General features: G+C 40.5%; 1 protein-coding gene across 1 annotated transcript in view; it reads left to right on the top strand.

Annotated features, from left to right (window-relative positions):
• The window catches only part of asl (argininosuccinate lyase), a 37,624-nt gene extending 33,886 nt beyond the window's left edge, over nt 1–3,738 (top strand). Inside the window, exons 14-16 of the mRNA XM_059655382.1 lie at nt 97–177; nt 1,597–1,703; nt 3,246–3,738. Coding sequence (XP_059511365.1) covers nt 97–177; nt 1,597–1,703; nt 3,246–3,393 — 336 coding nt within the window. The 3' untranslated portion in view covers nt 3,394–3,738. The remainder of the gene's footprint in view (nt 1–96; nt 178–1,596; nt 1,704–3,245) is intronic.
• The last annotated feature ends 10,696 nt before the right edge of the window (nt 3,739–14,434 follow it).

Below are 14,434 nucleotides of genomic sequence, written 5' to 3'. Positions count from 1 at the left end.
TTGCATGAGATGATGTGGGAGGGTTTTTTGACCTACTTGCCACGGTGAAGATGACACTGCTGCATTAATTGTGTATGATGCTACTTTTTCTTGAAGGTTCACGAAGATGCCATGAGGAAGGCTTTGAGCTCTGACATGCTAGCTACTGATTTGGCCTATTACTTGGTTCGAAAGAAAGTGAGTATTTATTCTATGTGTGAAAGCTGAAGCTGTGTTTCTTTGTTTAATGCCAGTAAGGAATAGTCAGTGAATTTAGTAGCTTCTACATGTAGCAAATGGTACGCTTTGGAAAAGAAAACCATTCAGGTTTAGGAAACAACTTCTTCCTTAAAACTCCCAGCCAATAACAATGTTGAGAAAGTTAAACCATCTGCTCTTTGCATTGATCAATTCCAAAGAAATTTGTTTCTGATCAGCTAATGAATTACAGTCTGGAGTTCTAATCTTTACCATCCCGCTCTTGTATCAAAAGCCACTGAGTATATAGTACAGTAGAATGAGTAGTTGCATCTCAATTTCTAGCTGGACGATAAGATTCGCTAGTTTGCAGTACAACTCAGTTCTGAACCACAGAATTCTCTATTTGATCAGCCTTTTACTAAGGATGATGGTGATTAGTTCCCATAATCTCTTATACTATTTTAACAGTCTGCTTCATTAGCATAATAATTGTGGCCAATTAACAAATACACAAGTCACAAAGTTATTTCTTTCTCAAGAGGCTCCCCATGCCAATCTTAATGAAAAAATTTTGCAGTAATATAAATTCCATTAACAAAATTGGTGTGTGCACCTTTGTTCCATATACCTTTTGGCTTTTCTGAATGCGCAGATTCATCTGTTCATCACAACTTTAGTAGTGATAATAGATTAAAATCTACTGTCTCTGTTTTTACATGGAAATACAGATTCGGATGGGTTGTTGTTACAGTTTATCTTACATTAAGTTAGTTACTACAGGGGTCTAATCTTTGTTTCAAAAATTCAGAATTTTCAGCTCAGGCTGGTTAGCCCCCTCATATTCTGGATTCTAAAGTCATTCTGAATGGAAGTGTGCTGTCTGGTCCTGTTAAATACTACAAAAAGGCCACAAATAATGGTGACATTATTGTACCTTTATAGTTAGAAATTCCCCCATTATTTAAACTCTGGGTGGGTGTGTCTGTGTGTGTGAGTGGGGCACTCAGTTACTAGGGGTCACGATTTCAAGGTGAGAGGGGAAAAGTTTAAGGGAGATAAGCGTGGAACATTCTTTATGCAGAGGGTGGTGGGTGCCTGGGACACATTGCCAGCGGAGGTGGTAGAGACTGGCACAATAGCGTCATTTAAGATGTATCTAGACAGATACATGAATGGGCAGAGAGCAGAGGGATACAGATCCTTGGAAAATAGGTGACAGGTTTAGATAGAGGATCTGGATCGGTGCAGGCTTGGAGGACCGAAGGGCCTGCTCCTATACTGTAATTTCCTTGTTTGTTGTTCTTTGTCTCTGTGTGTGTGTGGTTGTGTGGGTGTGTGTGGGGTGTGGGTGTGTGTTGGTGTCTAGTTATGTTTGTGGTTACACCTGAATTCTTGACCAGATTTGTCTCACTCTAGATGCCATTTAGAGATGCTCACAGTGCTTCTGGAAGAGCTGTACATTTGGCAGAAAAGAAAGGTATTGAAGTAAAAGATCTGTCCTTGGATGATTTGAAGACCATTAGGTAAGTTTAAAGTTTTTGAGAAGATCTGTAGCTCAGGTTGTGGATGAGGTTAAAGACTTGCTCACTGAGCCTGTGCGTTCGGTTGCAGACATTTCGTCACCTTGCTGGGTAACATCATCAGGCCCCCTCTGGTGAAGTGTGGTTTGTGGTTCGGGTCCAGTTCAATGTGTTTGTTGATGGAGTTCCAGTTGGAATACCAGGCCTCCAAGAATTCCCTGGCGTGTCTCTGTTTGGTTCGCTTTGTTACGGATGTGTAGTCCCAATCAAATTTGTGTCCATCTTTGTCTGTGTATACTGAGACAACACATCCGTAACAATGCGAGCCAAACAGAGACATGCCAGGGAATTCCTGGAGGCCTGGCATTCCAACTGGAACTCCATCAACAAACACATTGATCTGGACCCGATATACAAACCACTGAGAAACAGAACCAGAAGTAATACCAACCACCCCAGCAAACCGAGGCATATAAATAACAAGCAGGATGGAACACCAACGCTTCACCGGAGGCACACTGACGATGTTACCTAGCAGCGTGATGAAATATCTGCAATCAAACACACCAGCTCAGTCAGCAATCTACAACCTCACCATTAGGTATGCATTATTGATCGATTGAATTCACCTTTTATTGCGAAGAGTAGACATCAATGCATCAAAAAGTAATAAGTCCCAATCAGTTCATGCTAGGACAACCCCAATATTATTGCTTGCCATAAAAAATGGAGAAAATAAATATGTGTAAGAGGGTAATGTAAAGAGCAAACAGGGGTTAACTAAATGTGGGTAGGCAGTTACAGTTTTTGTGCAGCTTTTTTGAGCAAAAGACAAGCAGTAGGAAGCCTGGCACAGGCTGAAGCAGTGCTGTGAAAACACATTGTGAAGGTAGAAGAATGATGAGAAGGGGGTGGAACGCCATCAGTAGGAATAGGATAGAACTTAACTATTTTTAATGTTTTTCGGTTGCACCTGAACATTGCAACAGGGGAAACAATGGATTCCTGAAAGCAAACTGAATGTTTTTCCTTAGTATCAGAAGGGATAACACATTTGTTTGTTTTCCTGATATTTACTTACTTTTCCCACTGTATATCTAAGTTTCTCAATGGCGCTTTTATACATATGAGTTGGTATTGTTTCAACGAATTATCATATCTTAAAGTTTATTCGCGGAAGATTTCATTTTGAATTTATTTGTGCGAATCACAACAAGAAAGGAAACAATTTTAGATTAAGGCCCAAAATTGGCTGCTCCAATGTTGAAAAATTCTTGTACATCCATTAAAGAGTTTTACAATTCATTTCAATTCTCTCCACTGTTCTTGTGTGCCCACTGTAGGCGTAACTTTTCCATTTGAAGTGGGGATGTGGGTGCAAAATTAAACAGAAAGGGATCATCTAGAGTAATTCCAATGAAGGTTCAGAGCAAGCATGTGTTGAGCCTTTATCATAAGTGTTTGATTCGCATTATTTTAATGTTGTATACTGAAACAAAGATCTAATTGTGTTTCCCTGATAAAATGAGCTCTTTTTATTTAAAGCCCTCTGTTTGACACTGATGTGTCAAAGGTATGGAATTACGAAAACAGCGTGGAACAGTACACAGCAGCTGGAGGCACTGCACGCAGTAGTGTGACTTCGCAGATTGAGCAACTGAGAGCGTGGCTAAAAAGAAGACAGAGCACTTAGGTTGTCTGCTCGTGTTAATGCCAGCAGTAGATAACTCAAACATGCAAGAAATTTGTATTGGACGTACGTCAAATATTTCTAACAATTAACTACGGACAAAGTTTTCTATTGAAGGAAAAACTTTGGCTAAAAAGCAGATGCTTTTGATTAAGACAAAATTGGACTGGCAAGTTGCTGTGATGTTGGTGTCACATTGAATATTGATGATTGACAGTAGATTAAGCTGAAATCTATACTCAAATTGTGTAATGGTTACATTTATAAAGACTAGACTATGGTACTGTATTCATAATTGATCTCTAAGATAAAAGCTTTATCAAAATAAATCTTGTTGGAATAGTCTGAGACTGATTTCAGTGTGCTACAGACATGCACTTCCAGCTTAATCTGCAGCTCAGCCAGCTTTTATAGCTCATCGGGAGTGAAAGATAAATCTGTAACTGATGTAGTTAATAGGCATTTTAAGAATGGAGAGTTACATCCTGGTTCACTTCTTGAATACCGCCTTATATGTGAGGATTTTTTTTTACAATAGGCACAATGGCCAAGTCAGGGATATAATGGCTATCGTGAACTGAAGCATTCCTGAGCGCCGTCACACAGCTTGTAACATTTTATGGAACTAAGGACATCTGCAGGAATCCATCTGCACTTTCTTTTCAAAAGGATTTTAAACCAGCTTTTCTTTTACTATTTCAGCTGTTTTCTTTTCATATTCTGTTTGCCTCACTGCCAAACTAAAGATCACCACCTATGCTGTAGAACTACCTCTTTTCCATGGTTAGAATGCTGGAATATCAGTAGTGAGGGGTATTAATGTGTAACACAAAATAATGAAAAATTGCTGTAGCAAACAAAAAAGACTTCTGAAGATTTAACATAATTAAGTGCTGTAGTGAACACATTTTAAAGATAAAAGTAGGTCAATTTGATAATTTTTTTAATGTAGAGACTATAAAGTTGGCCTTTTGTTTATTACTGCAGCGGTGTGACTCAATTGCCATACTAGCCCAGGCCTAATGCCTGATCTCTGCCTGGATTCTGTAGACACCATTGCATCAGGTGGCAGCATGGGATTTTTGGCTAATGATCCACTTCACAGGCAAGTCTAGTTAGTCCACTTCTGTCTTTCTTGAGTCTTGTTGCCCATTTCAGGATTACATTGACCGAAACCTAAAATCACGTCCAACTAAAGGACTAGGAACAGTTGCACAGCAGATTGTTCAGTTGGACAAAGTCTCAAAATAGCTGTTCATGAGCATGCTTTTCATAGAATCCTTAGTGTGGAAAGACGCTATTCAGCCCATGGTGTCTCCATTGACCATTGGAAGAACCGCACTCCTATCCCCATATTTACCATGGCAATTCACCAAGCCTATACATCCGTGGACAATACGGGCAACTTAGCAGGGCCAATTCACCTACCTTCCAAATCTTTGACTGATGGGAGAAAACCAGAGCACCCAGTGGAAACCCTGTAGACATGGAGATAATGTGGAAACTCCACATAAATGGTCACTCAAGGCTGAATCAAACTCCGGTCCCTGGTGCGGTGAGGCAGCAGTGCTAACCACTGAGCCACTGTTTCACCCAGTATTTTCATACCAATACCTTCCATTCAGCTTTCAGTCCCTTTTAAATCCTCAGGACCTCATAACTTAGGAGTTAATCTTCAGGTTTTGCTAATAACATGGGTACATTTACACAAAGCAAAGTTACACAACCAGGAAGGAGGTTTGTGTTTTGGAGGTGTTCATTGATGGATGAAGTTTCACCATGAAAACCCCTTGCTGCTCCAGCAGAACTAGGGGTTTTGAATGTAACTGAATTGGCAGGTAGGGTATTTGTTTAACCTGAGGTAAGTCCAAGTAATTTTCCATTTGCCATGTATTTTCTTCTCAGCGTTTCGAAATAAGACGACTCTGGGTGACAAGGAATTATTGGTATTAATCTTGATTTAAATGAAACAAATGTTAAGCACTTGTCACGCTCCAGGACCAGTTTCAAGCTTTATGTTTAAGGTAACAATAATAGGTAGAACTGATTAAGTGTCTATTGCCTCCTAAACAGATTTACCTCACACTTTGCCTGCACCCATACACTAAGCTAACTTGTTGAAAACCATCAGCAAGAAAATAAGTCTCTCAGTGTAAGTGTAATATGTGACATGAGAGAACAGACTTGAAGATTTTAGTTTTTTTTGTAATGGAGATTTAAACGACCCTTTTGTTCTCTTGGAGTCAACCCTGATGTAAAGTGTAAATCTCTAGGTCTAATTTGAAGCAGAAATGCACAAGAAGCCCTGATTTTTCACTGATGCAGCAATGGAACTGGTCAGTATTCCTCTGCCAACTGAAAGGGTACAACCTGTTTGCCACTTGTTGGAACTTAGCCATGGGTGCAAACTGTGTGATCCGCTTTAAATTTCTTTCATTGATGGTAATGCATACAGTAACTTATAGCTTGGTACACCTTTTACCTTACCAGCTGTAAGGTAATGGCCCGACCAGACTGTGCTTTCAACATTATAAAGAGACTCCATGACCCCTTGCTTTGCTCTTCAGTCACCCCTGTCAAGTTATTTAAATAATCTGTCCTTTTAAAAAACTGTGAAAATAGCAAGCTAGTGATTGAGTGTTTTTTTTTAAAAAAAAGCTGTGCCTACAGATTTATTATATCCGTAAGTTATATCAGTAGAGTTAATCATCATCTTATTACTGCTTGGCTGCTTTCCACAACTTCTCATTAACACGGGTTGAGGGTAAGAAAGTGGGGCCTGTACAATGACCGTTTTATTGGCAACTCAGAGTATTAAAGGATTCAATGTCCTTGATGAGGGGTGGCAATTTTTTTTAATTAAATATATGAATGGATTCAAATAAACTGAATGGGTTTTCATGATTTAGGGTTTTTAATATAGTGATATCTGAAATAGATAATAGCGTATTTTGTTTCATCTTAGCGGAGCTCTTGGATTTATGCTACCTCGTTCAGTGTCCGTGAAGAGTGGGAGGGCGAAGTTTAGTAGGGGTGGGACTAGGTTAGCACAGAACTGTTGTGGTTGTGGCTGTGGAGCATGAATTGGCATTAGGTTGGCCATCTGGAGCCAATATGTGATGGGGGGGGGGGGGTGGTTGGCGGGAGGTCATTGATAAGCTTGTGGAAGAACACACAATCTGAACCAAGGATGTTGAACACCGCTTGTTTGAAGACATGCTGCAGGATACCGAGCAGATGGAGCTGTTATGGTGGTTCAGCAAATTTTACAGGAAAATACGATTATTCCCCTTCACTCAACTTGAAGCAAACTCAGCTGTGCAAAGCCTGCTGGTTGCATGTTCTACATCCTGCATACTTGCTCATCAGCATGTTCCCTCTTAAAGTGATGACATAATAGTTATGTGTTGGCTCTAATTTGATATAGCAAACAGGGAGGGCCATAGGGATGACTGGAGGCAGGGACATAGCTTGAAATGAGTTTGCAAGAAGGCAAGAGGCTCAGCGGTGATGTCCAGGAGCCTAACATTTAACAAAGCAACTGGAAGAAATTTTTTTTCTGAAGAAGGGTCCCAACCCAAAACATCAACTTTCCTGTTCCTCTGATGCTGCCTGGCCTGCTGTGTTCCTCCAGCTCCACACTGTGTTGTCTCTGACTCCAGCATCAGCAGTTCTTACGATCTCTGGAAGAAATACAGGCCAAGGTGTGTTGGGGAAGTGGCCTACTTTAACATTTAGTGTCCCCTGAGGCCATCCCTGATTTGAATCCAGGAAGGCAGACCCAATACCGTCCTGCCCTCCTTGATCCTTCCCCTAAACTGCAGAACAAAGATCCTGCTATTGGGGACACTTCTCCTGAGATGGGTACAGAAAGCTGGGAATTTTCCTGACTGCACACTACCTCCGAAGCAAATATCCAGATCCATAATTTATAAACATTTGTATTAATTTCATCCTATTAACTGTAAGGTTGGTCACATTATTAAGACATTATTTAGTTTAACTGCCTCTTTTAATTTGTTCTGACATTAAATGTTCTGACCAAAATAACTTTACACATGTTAGCAATCTACACACTAGTTGGGTTCTGAGATGATGCTATTGCAAAAGAATTAGGAGCAGCGAAGTGATCCCTTTCCTTGTTCCACTTCTCTACTAGTTTTCAAAAGGCATGATTTTCCCTTCATGAAGCTGTGCTGCCTCTCCTTGATTTTATTAAGCATTCCTAAATGTTCTGCTGTCATGTTCTTTGTGGCAAACTTCAGTACTTTCCCCGAGACAAATGTTAAGCTAACTGGCCTATACTTACCTGGTTTTCTCCTCCTCCTTTAACAAGGATGTTACATCGGCAGATTTCCCATTGTCTGAGACTTTCCCCAAATCTAAAGATCCTGAGATGATTACTACCAGTGCATCCATTATCTCTGTAGGTTTATCTTTTAAAATCCGAGTATGCAATGCCTTAGGTCCAGGAGATTTATCAGCTTTTAACCCCATTATAAAGACAGAATGTCCTCTATTGTGAAGACTGATGCAAATGATTTATTCAACTCCTCTGCCATTTCCTAGTTCTCCATTATTTCCCCAGCTACATTCCATAAGGAGCATATGTAACAAATAGATGAACATTACAGAATAATCTATTTGATTATTTATAGCATCAACATAACTATGTATCTGTTAATCTAATTACAAACTAATTTTAAATTAAAATGTTTAGGATTGTTATGGACTTTAAAAGAAAATAACTATTTCTTTGTAAAGCACTTCGGAGTTTAAAAGCTAAGCCAATCTAGTTTCCCTTCATGAAGCTGTGCTGCCTCTCCTTGATTTTATTAAGCATTCCTAAATGTTCTGCTGTCATGTTCTTTGTGGCAAACTTCAGTACTTTCCCCGAGACAAATGTTAAGCTAACTGGCCTATACTTACCTGGTTTTATTAAGGCTGTGCCTTAAAACCTCATCGAAAGCTATTTCATTTTGAAATGGCCTCATTATCCCATGAATGCAGCAAACCATTAAATTGGATGAAATTTAAATTTAAGGCACGATTTGCCCCTTCAAGAAGCTTCTACAGAACACAATTCAGGAGTGTGATGGGATAGTCCCCACTTACCTGGAAAGATGCAGCTCCAACAACATTCAAGAGCTTGACACCATCCAGAACAAAGCAGCTGACATCCACAAGCATCCAGCATTGAGTTTATGTTAAACTGGGATCATTTGGTAAATGTCATCAGTCAGCCACAGACAAAGGCATAGCGCGATTTTTTAAAAAAAATTCATTTGTGGGATATGGGCATCGTGGCCTAGCCAGCATTTATTGCCCATCTCTAGCTACCTTTCAGAAGGTGAGTAGGCAAGCTGCTCTTTGAACTGCTGTAGTCCGTTGCTGTGGTTTGACCCACAATGCCATTAGGGAGGGAATTCTGGGATTCGGACCCAAAGAAGTGAAGGCGATATATTTCCATATCAGGATGGTGAGTGGCTTGGACGGGAAGTTGCTGTTAGTGGCATTCCCGTGTATCTGCTGCCCTTGTCCTTCAATATGAAAGTGGTCATTGGTTTGGAGGTGCTGTCTGAGGAGGTTTCTTGAATTTCTGCAAGTTCCCTCTCTATGTTCAAATCCAATAATTTTATTACACCCAGAAACTGTGTCATGTGACCTCACTTTGAACACATCATAGGCATGGTGACTTCAGTCAAATAGCTTGTTTTATTGCGGTAGCCAGTGGTCCTTCGAAGAAATTCACGATCTAGATACAAGTCCAGTCAACAATATTCAAATTGATTTTTCATGATAATACATCTTCACAACAATTATTCAGTTGATACAATAAGATGTTTCTCAGTTGAAAATGGGAAATTGATTTATTAAGTTGGATGTTCCTATTAACTCCGGTGAACTTTAATGGAGGAGTTGAACATGTCTGGCCATTACTCTGGAAGTATTTTGATGAAGAAAGGTTGGGTATTAAACACACAGCTCTTGAAGTGATTAAAATTAATCTTTAATTCTGATCTTGATAGGGTATTACTTAATTTGATAATGTCTGTTAATATTTAAGATTTAGATAAATATTTTAGAAAAACAGCAATACAAAGCTTTAGTTGACTTTAGGTAGTCAACAATTTCAGCTAACTAACGTTGCTAAATATCTGACAAATGTCAAATTACAAATCTCAACACTTGTTGCTATCAGGGTTGAGCTACATTTTGCAAGTATCCACCTCTTGCTAAAACAGTAACCAAAGTGTAAAAGAGAGATATTTTCATAGTCAATGTTTCAGTGTATGTTTCTGTGGTAATAGGAAAATGAAGATCATAAGAACTAATAGGAACAGAGATAAGGTGTAGAGATGGATGAATACAACGGGTAAAGCAGCAGAGGAAAATATGTTATTTAACTATTTATAGAGTCATACAGCACAGAAATAGACCCTTCAGGGCAGCCATTCCATGCCAAACTAGTCCCACCTACCTTCTGCTGGCCCACAGCCTCCAAACCATTGCTATTCATATATCCGTCCAAATATCTTTTAAAAACATAAAATAAAACAAGGAACTGCAGATGCTGGAGATCTAAAACAAAAATAGAAATTGCTGGTGAAACTCAGCCAGTCTGGCAGCAGTGGAAAGAGAGCAGAGCTACCGTTTCAAGTCCAGAGAATTTTCATCAGACTTCTGATCATAGGCAGCCAGTATCAGCTGATGTTAGGGACAGCAGGAAGAAAACATCTATTCTGCCTACAATCCAGGAGACCTTCTGACAGCAGATTGGGTGATCTTTGATTATTCAAAACCTGGGGGAGGACAGCATTTGATCCAGAGTTCGACTTCCACCAAATATCTTGCTCAACTCATCTGCTGCAGAAGCCCTCATCCACGCCTTTATTACCTGTAGCTGTGACCTGATCACCTTCCAATATTCCACCTTTCCATATTTAGCGCATCCAAAACTTAATTCCTGTACCCTAACACAAACCAAGTCATGTGAACATATTGAACCGATCCTCACTGACCTACGGTGGCTCCCATTATGGTCATGCTAAAATTTTAAATTCTCATCCTTCCTTTGGAAGCCGTCCATGGTCTCACTCCCTCCCTATCCGTGTAGGTTCCTCCCTAAATATGACTCTCCACAACCTCGGCATTTTTCAAATTCAGGCATAGTGCACACTCCTAATTTCTCTATCACCAGTGAGCCTGGTCCCAAATCTCCTCCTCAGATCTCTTCGGCTTTATGACTTTCCTCAAAACCTAATTCTTTTGATTAGTTTTTGGCCATCTGACCTAACCTTACTTTATGTGAATTGGTATCAAAGTTTGATCCAAATTCTCCTGTCAAAAAAAAACCACAGGACATTTTATGTTAAAAATGCTGAACAAATAGGAGTTGCTGTTAATTGTTGGACCAATTTCAAGTTTGAGTAGTCAGAACTTGAGCACAGAAATCAAACAGTTCATTGCAGCATTGACCAAAGGGAGCGCTGCACTGTTGGATGTTCCTTCTTTTGAGCCGGCTTCCTCAGGTGGACACAAAGAATGCACGCCTTACGTCAAAGACAAACAGGATAATTAAACTGGGTGCCCTGAATAATATTTATGCCTCAACTAAAATCAGATTATCTGTTCATTATCATGATGCTGTTTGAGAGGTCCTGTGCACAAACTGATATTAACATGGGCACACAGTCACTACCTAGTGTCTCAAGATAGGCTGCTGGAATGATCTGATCTATTTCTCAAAGACCCCACATTAGCATCTCACATTCTGACTGCAGGCCCTTGATTGTATATGGCTACTTCTAATGGTTTGTGACCTGATTCCATGTACCTGTCAGTGTCCAAATCTAGGAATACTTTTGGTTAACTCCAATCTATCAATCTCATTTTTTAAAATTAACTGAAGTAGTATTATCAACCATTGTTTGCAGAAGAAAGTTCCCAGCCCAGCCGTCCTTTCTATGTCACTTGTTCATTCCTGCAAAGGAGTATCTTCAATTTTCAAACCACAGGCTGAAGTTTTTCCAAACATCAGTTAGATGTAAATTCCTACCGGTTTCTCTCAGTATGCGCTAGTGTGTTTTTCCACACACGTTTCCTCTGTTCAGCTCAATTAGTATGCACCGTGTCTCAACCGCAGCACTCACTCTCTCTTAGGCTCAACAGCAATATATAGGTACTCACTGCTAAAGGAATATTCCGAGTATCCCGGCATTAGTATTTAAATCTCAGCTGTGGACCAGTTCAAACACTAAGCCAAGAAGTGCCCTTTACACTAAAGGTAGTGAGAAGAATTGCCCCAGGTATGGCCAACAAGGCAACTTTGAACATTATTGTCCTGGCCCTGATGGATGGAATGGTATGGAGTAGGGTCATCCTGTTTCCTTAGGGCTGTTAGGAGAGATAAAGGTGCCAGTCTGGTCTGAAGCAACCACAATGGTTCAATGCAGTATCCACAGGCTGAAAGAACGCTCAGAAATGCCCAAGAATATTACTGACTTTTGCAAGATACGTGCCAAAATCTTCTCTCTGATGCTTCATGCTTGCTTAAATGTGGCTTATACATACCCCTTCACCAAGGCTCATGTTGCATGAAGATCTCCCCTCAATAGCCCTCAAACACATCATATACCCCTCCCATCCCCCACATACTAACCCTGCATGCCTCTGCCCTTCCTACTCCCTCACTTGGGGCAACTCACCAGCTTTTCCTAACTGCACCAACACCAGTTACATCATCCACTTCCATCTCTCTCAATCCCTCCCTTTGTCTCAGAGCAGACGAAAATGGCACACAATAGGGCAGAGAGGGCCAAGGCAGGTGGTGCACTGTACAACATTTTTCTCCTAATCCTTTACAAAAAGATCCTTGAGCGAGCTTGCGGGAGAGCAGGGTTGCTGAGACACCAATGGCCCAGAAACTAAATATGATCCATCATGTCATGCTGCTTTCCCTTTAGCCTTATAGTGCTACTCATTCCATCTCTTGTCTTCTTCAGGCACAAGTGACACCTGCACAGGCTCTGCTGTGAAGCCCTTCTAGCCAGCACTTTCTCCTCCATTTCTGAGGGGAAAAAAAAAAATCACAGACCTCTCTGAGGAAGCATCAGCAAGGCTGTCTCTGCACTCCCCATCAGCTCAGATGCTAAAAACTCGGTGGTACATAAGCTTTATTACATTTGGGAGCATGTTATGGTAAGTATCTTACTGACGTCCCCACAGCAGCTAGACTACAAAAATACAGAAATGTTTTCATAATTTATGGCTACATTTAAAAGATTGTATGAACAATATACAAATAAATGATGGCATGTGTAATCTGAAGAAAAAGAATTATGTATTTTGTAAACAAAAGGTCAAACATAACAGATATCAGGGATTAGCAAATTGCTTAAAAAGCTACAACAGAAGTTTTGAAATCTTTCTCTGATGCTACTAGAGAACTGACTGTATTCTAGATTAACACAAATTCATAGTCTCTTCCTCATTTTTCAAGTGCGAAATGAAAGGCAAAGTGCTTTTTTATTGAATAACCTTAGAAGCAAGGACAATGCCAGCAATCTCTGCAAATTTGCAAAGGCCACAGTACATGATATTTTAGATTAGATTAGATTCCAGACAGTGTGGAAACAGGCCCTTCGGCCCAACAAGTCCACGCTGCCCCTTGGAGCATCCCACTCAGGCCCATCCCCCTATAACCCACACACCCCTGAATACTACGGGCAATTTAGCATTGCTGATCCACCTAACCTGCACATCTTTGGACTGTGGGAGGAAACCGGAGGACCTGGAGGAAACTCAAGCAGACACGGTGAGAATGTGCAAACTCCACACAGACAGTTACCTGAGGCAGGAATCGAACCTGGGTCCCTGGCACTGTGAGGCTGCAGTGCTAACCACTGAGCCACCGTGCCACCCCTAAATGATATTTTAGGTGAAGCCAAACTTACATCTTAAAAGACTGAGATTTGTAGAAACAAAAACAGTCTTAGGAGGACTGGTGAGAAATGTATTCTCCCCAAATAGTTAGTCATGGGGATTTAAAAATGAAAGATCTTTGGGGCACAGAGGAAGAATTCTCCTTATCCAAGTCAGGGATCAATCACTTACCTTCAAAATGGGCAAGTGCACTAGACAAAGCAAAGCATACAGACAAAAATGACACACTAGCTGTTGTGCGTGGGTTTGTATTCCACAATAAGCCAGGCATTCCTCTCACCAAGATTGTTCCAGTTTGCTCACAACACTTAGATACCTGACAATGCAAAAAATTGCCCAGCTGCGTCCAATCCAAAAAAATCAGGTCCAATTCAATCCAGCCAATGTCACCCCACCTGTCTGTTCTCAGTTATCAGAAAATTAAACGTGTCCCTGACTGTACAGTCAATCAGCATTTGTTCACAAATAACCTGCTCACTGATGCTCAGTATGAGTTCTGCCACAATCACTCAGCTCCAGTTTTACTACAGCCTCAAAAAAAAAGAGACAGATGGGTGTTGAGCCTGGCACAGACCCCTGACTTCAAGGCCACATTTAGCTGAATATGGTTTCAAAGAGCCCTCACAGTAGTAATTAGGTGTAAACGCTCCATTTGATGCAGTCATACACAGCATACATGAAGATGGTTGTGGTTATTTCGGAGGTGAAGAACTCGCGGAACATTGCTTCAAGAATTCTTCAGGACAGCGTCCTTGGCCTAAAATCTCCCCAAAAACTTTATAATGACCTTTCGACAAGCAAATGGTCAGCATTAGGGATGTTGACCATGATTGCAGTGTTTGGCCCCACTTCGGTAGTGAAGCAATCATCTTAATCTGCATCAAAGTAGCAACAATATTCTTCAGGATTGCTAATCAGCAAAAGACATTTGCACCACACAATGTCAGACAATAACTATCTCCAACAAGACAGTCTTTAATCACATCTCCTTGAATTTCAATGATATTATCTGTCATTATATAATTAGAAAAACAGTTTCAAAAACAATGTGACGACATGAGCAGGTCAAATTTTAAGATTTCTGACAGAAATAACTCAT

Source organism: Stegostoma tigrinum, chromosome 27 (genome assembly GCF_030684315.1).
Source record: "Stegostoma tigrinum isolate sSteTig4 chromosome 27, sSteTig4.hap1, whole genome shotgun sequence".
Classification (NCBI taxonomy): domain Eukaryota; kingdom Metazoa; phylum Chordata; class Chondrichthyes; order Orectolobiformes; family Stegostomatidae; genus Stegostoma; species Stegostoma tigrinum.
Note: the sequence above shows the minus strand (reverse complement) of the source record. Positions and strands in the feature narration are given on the sequence as shown.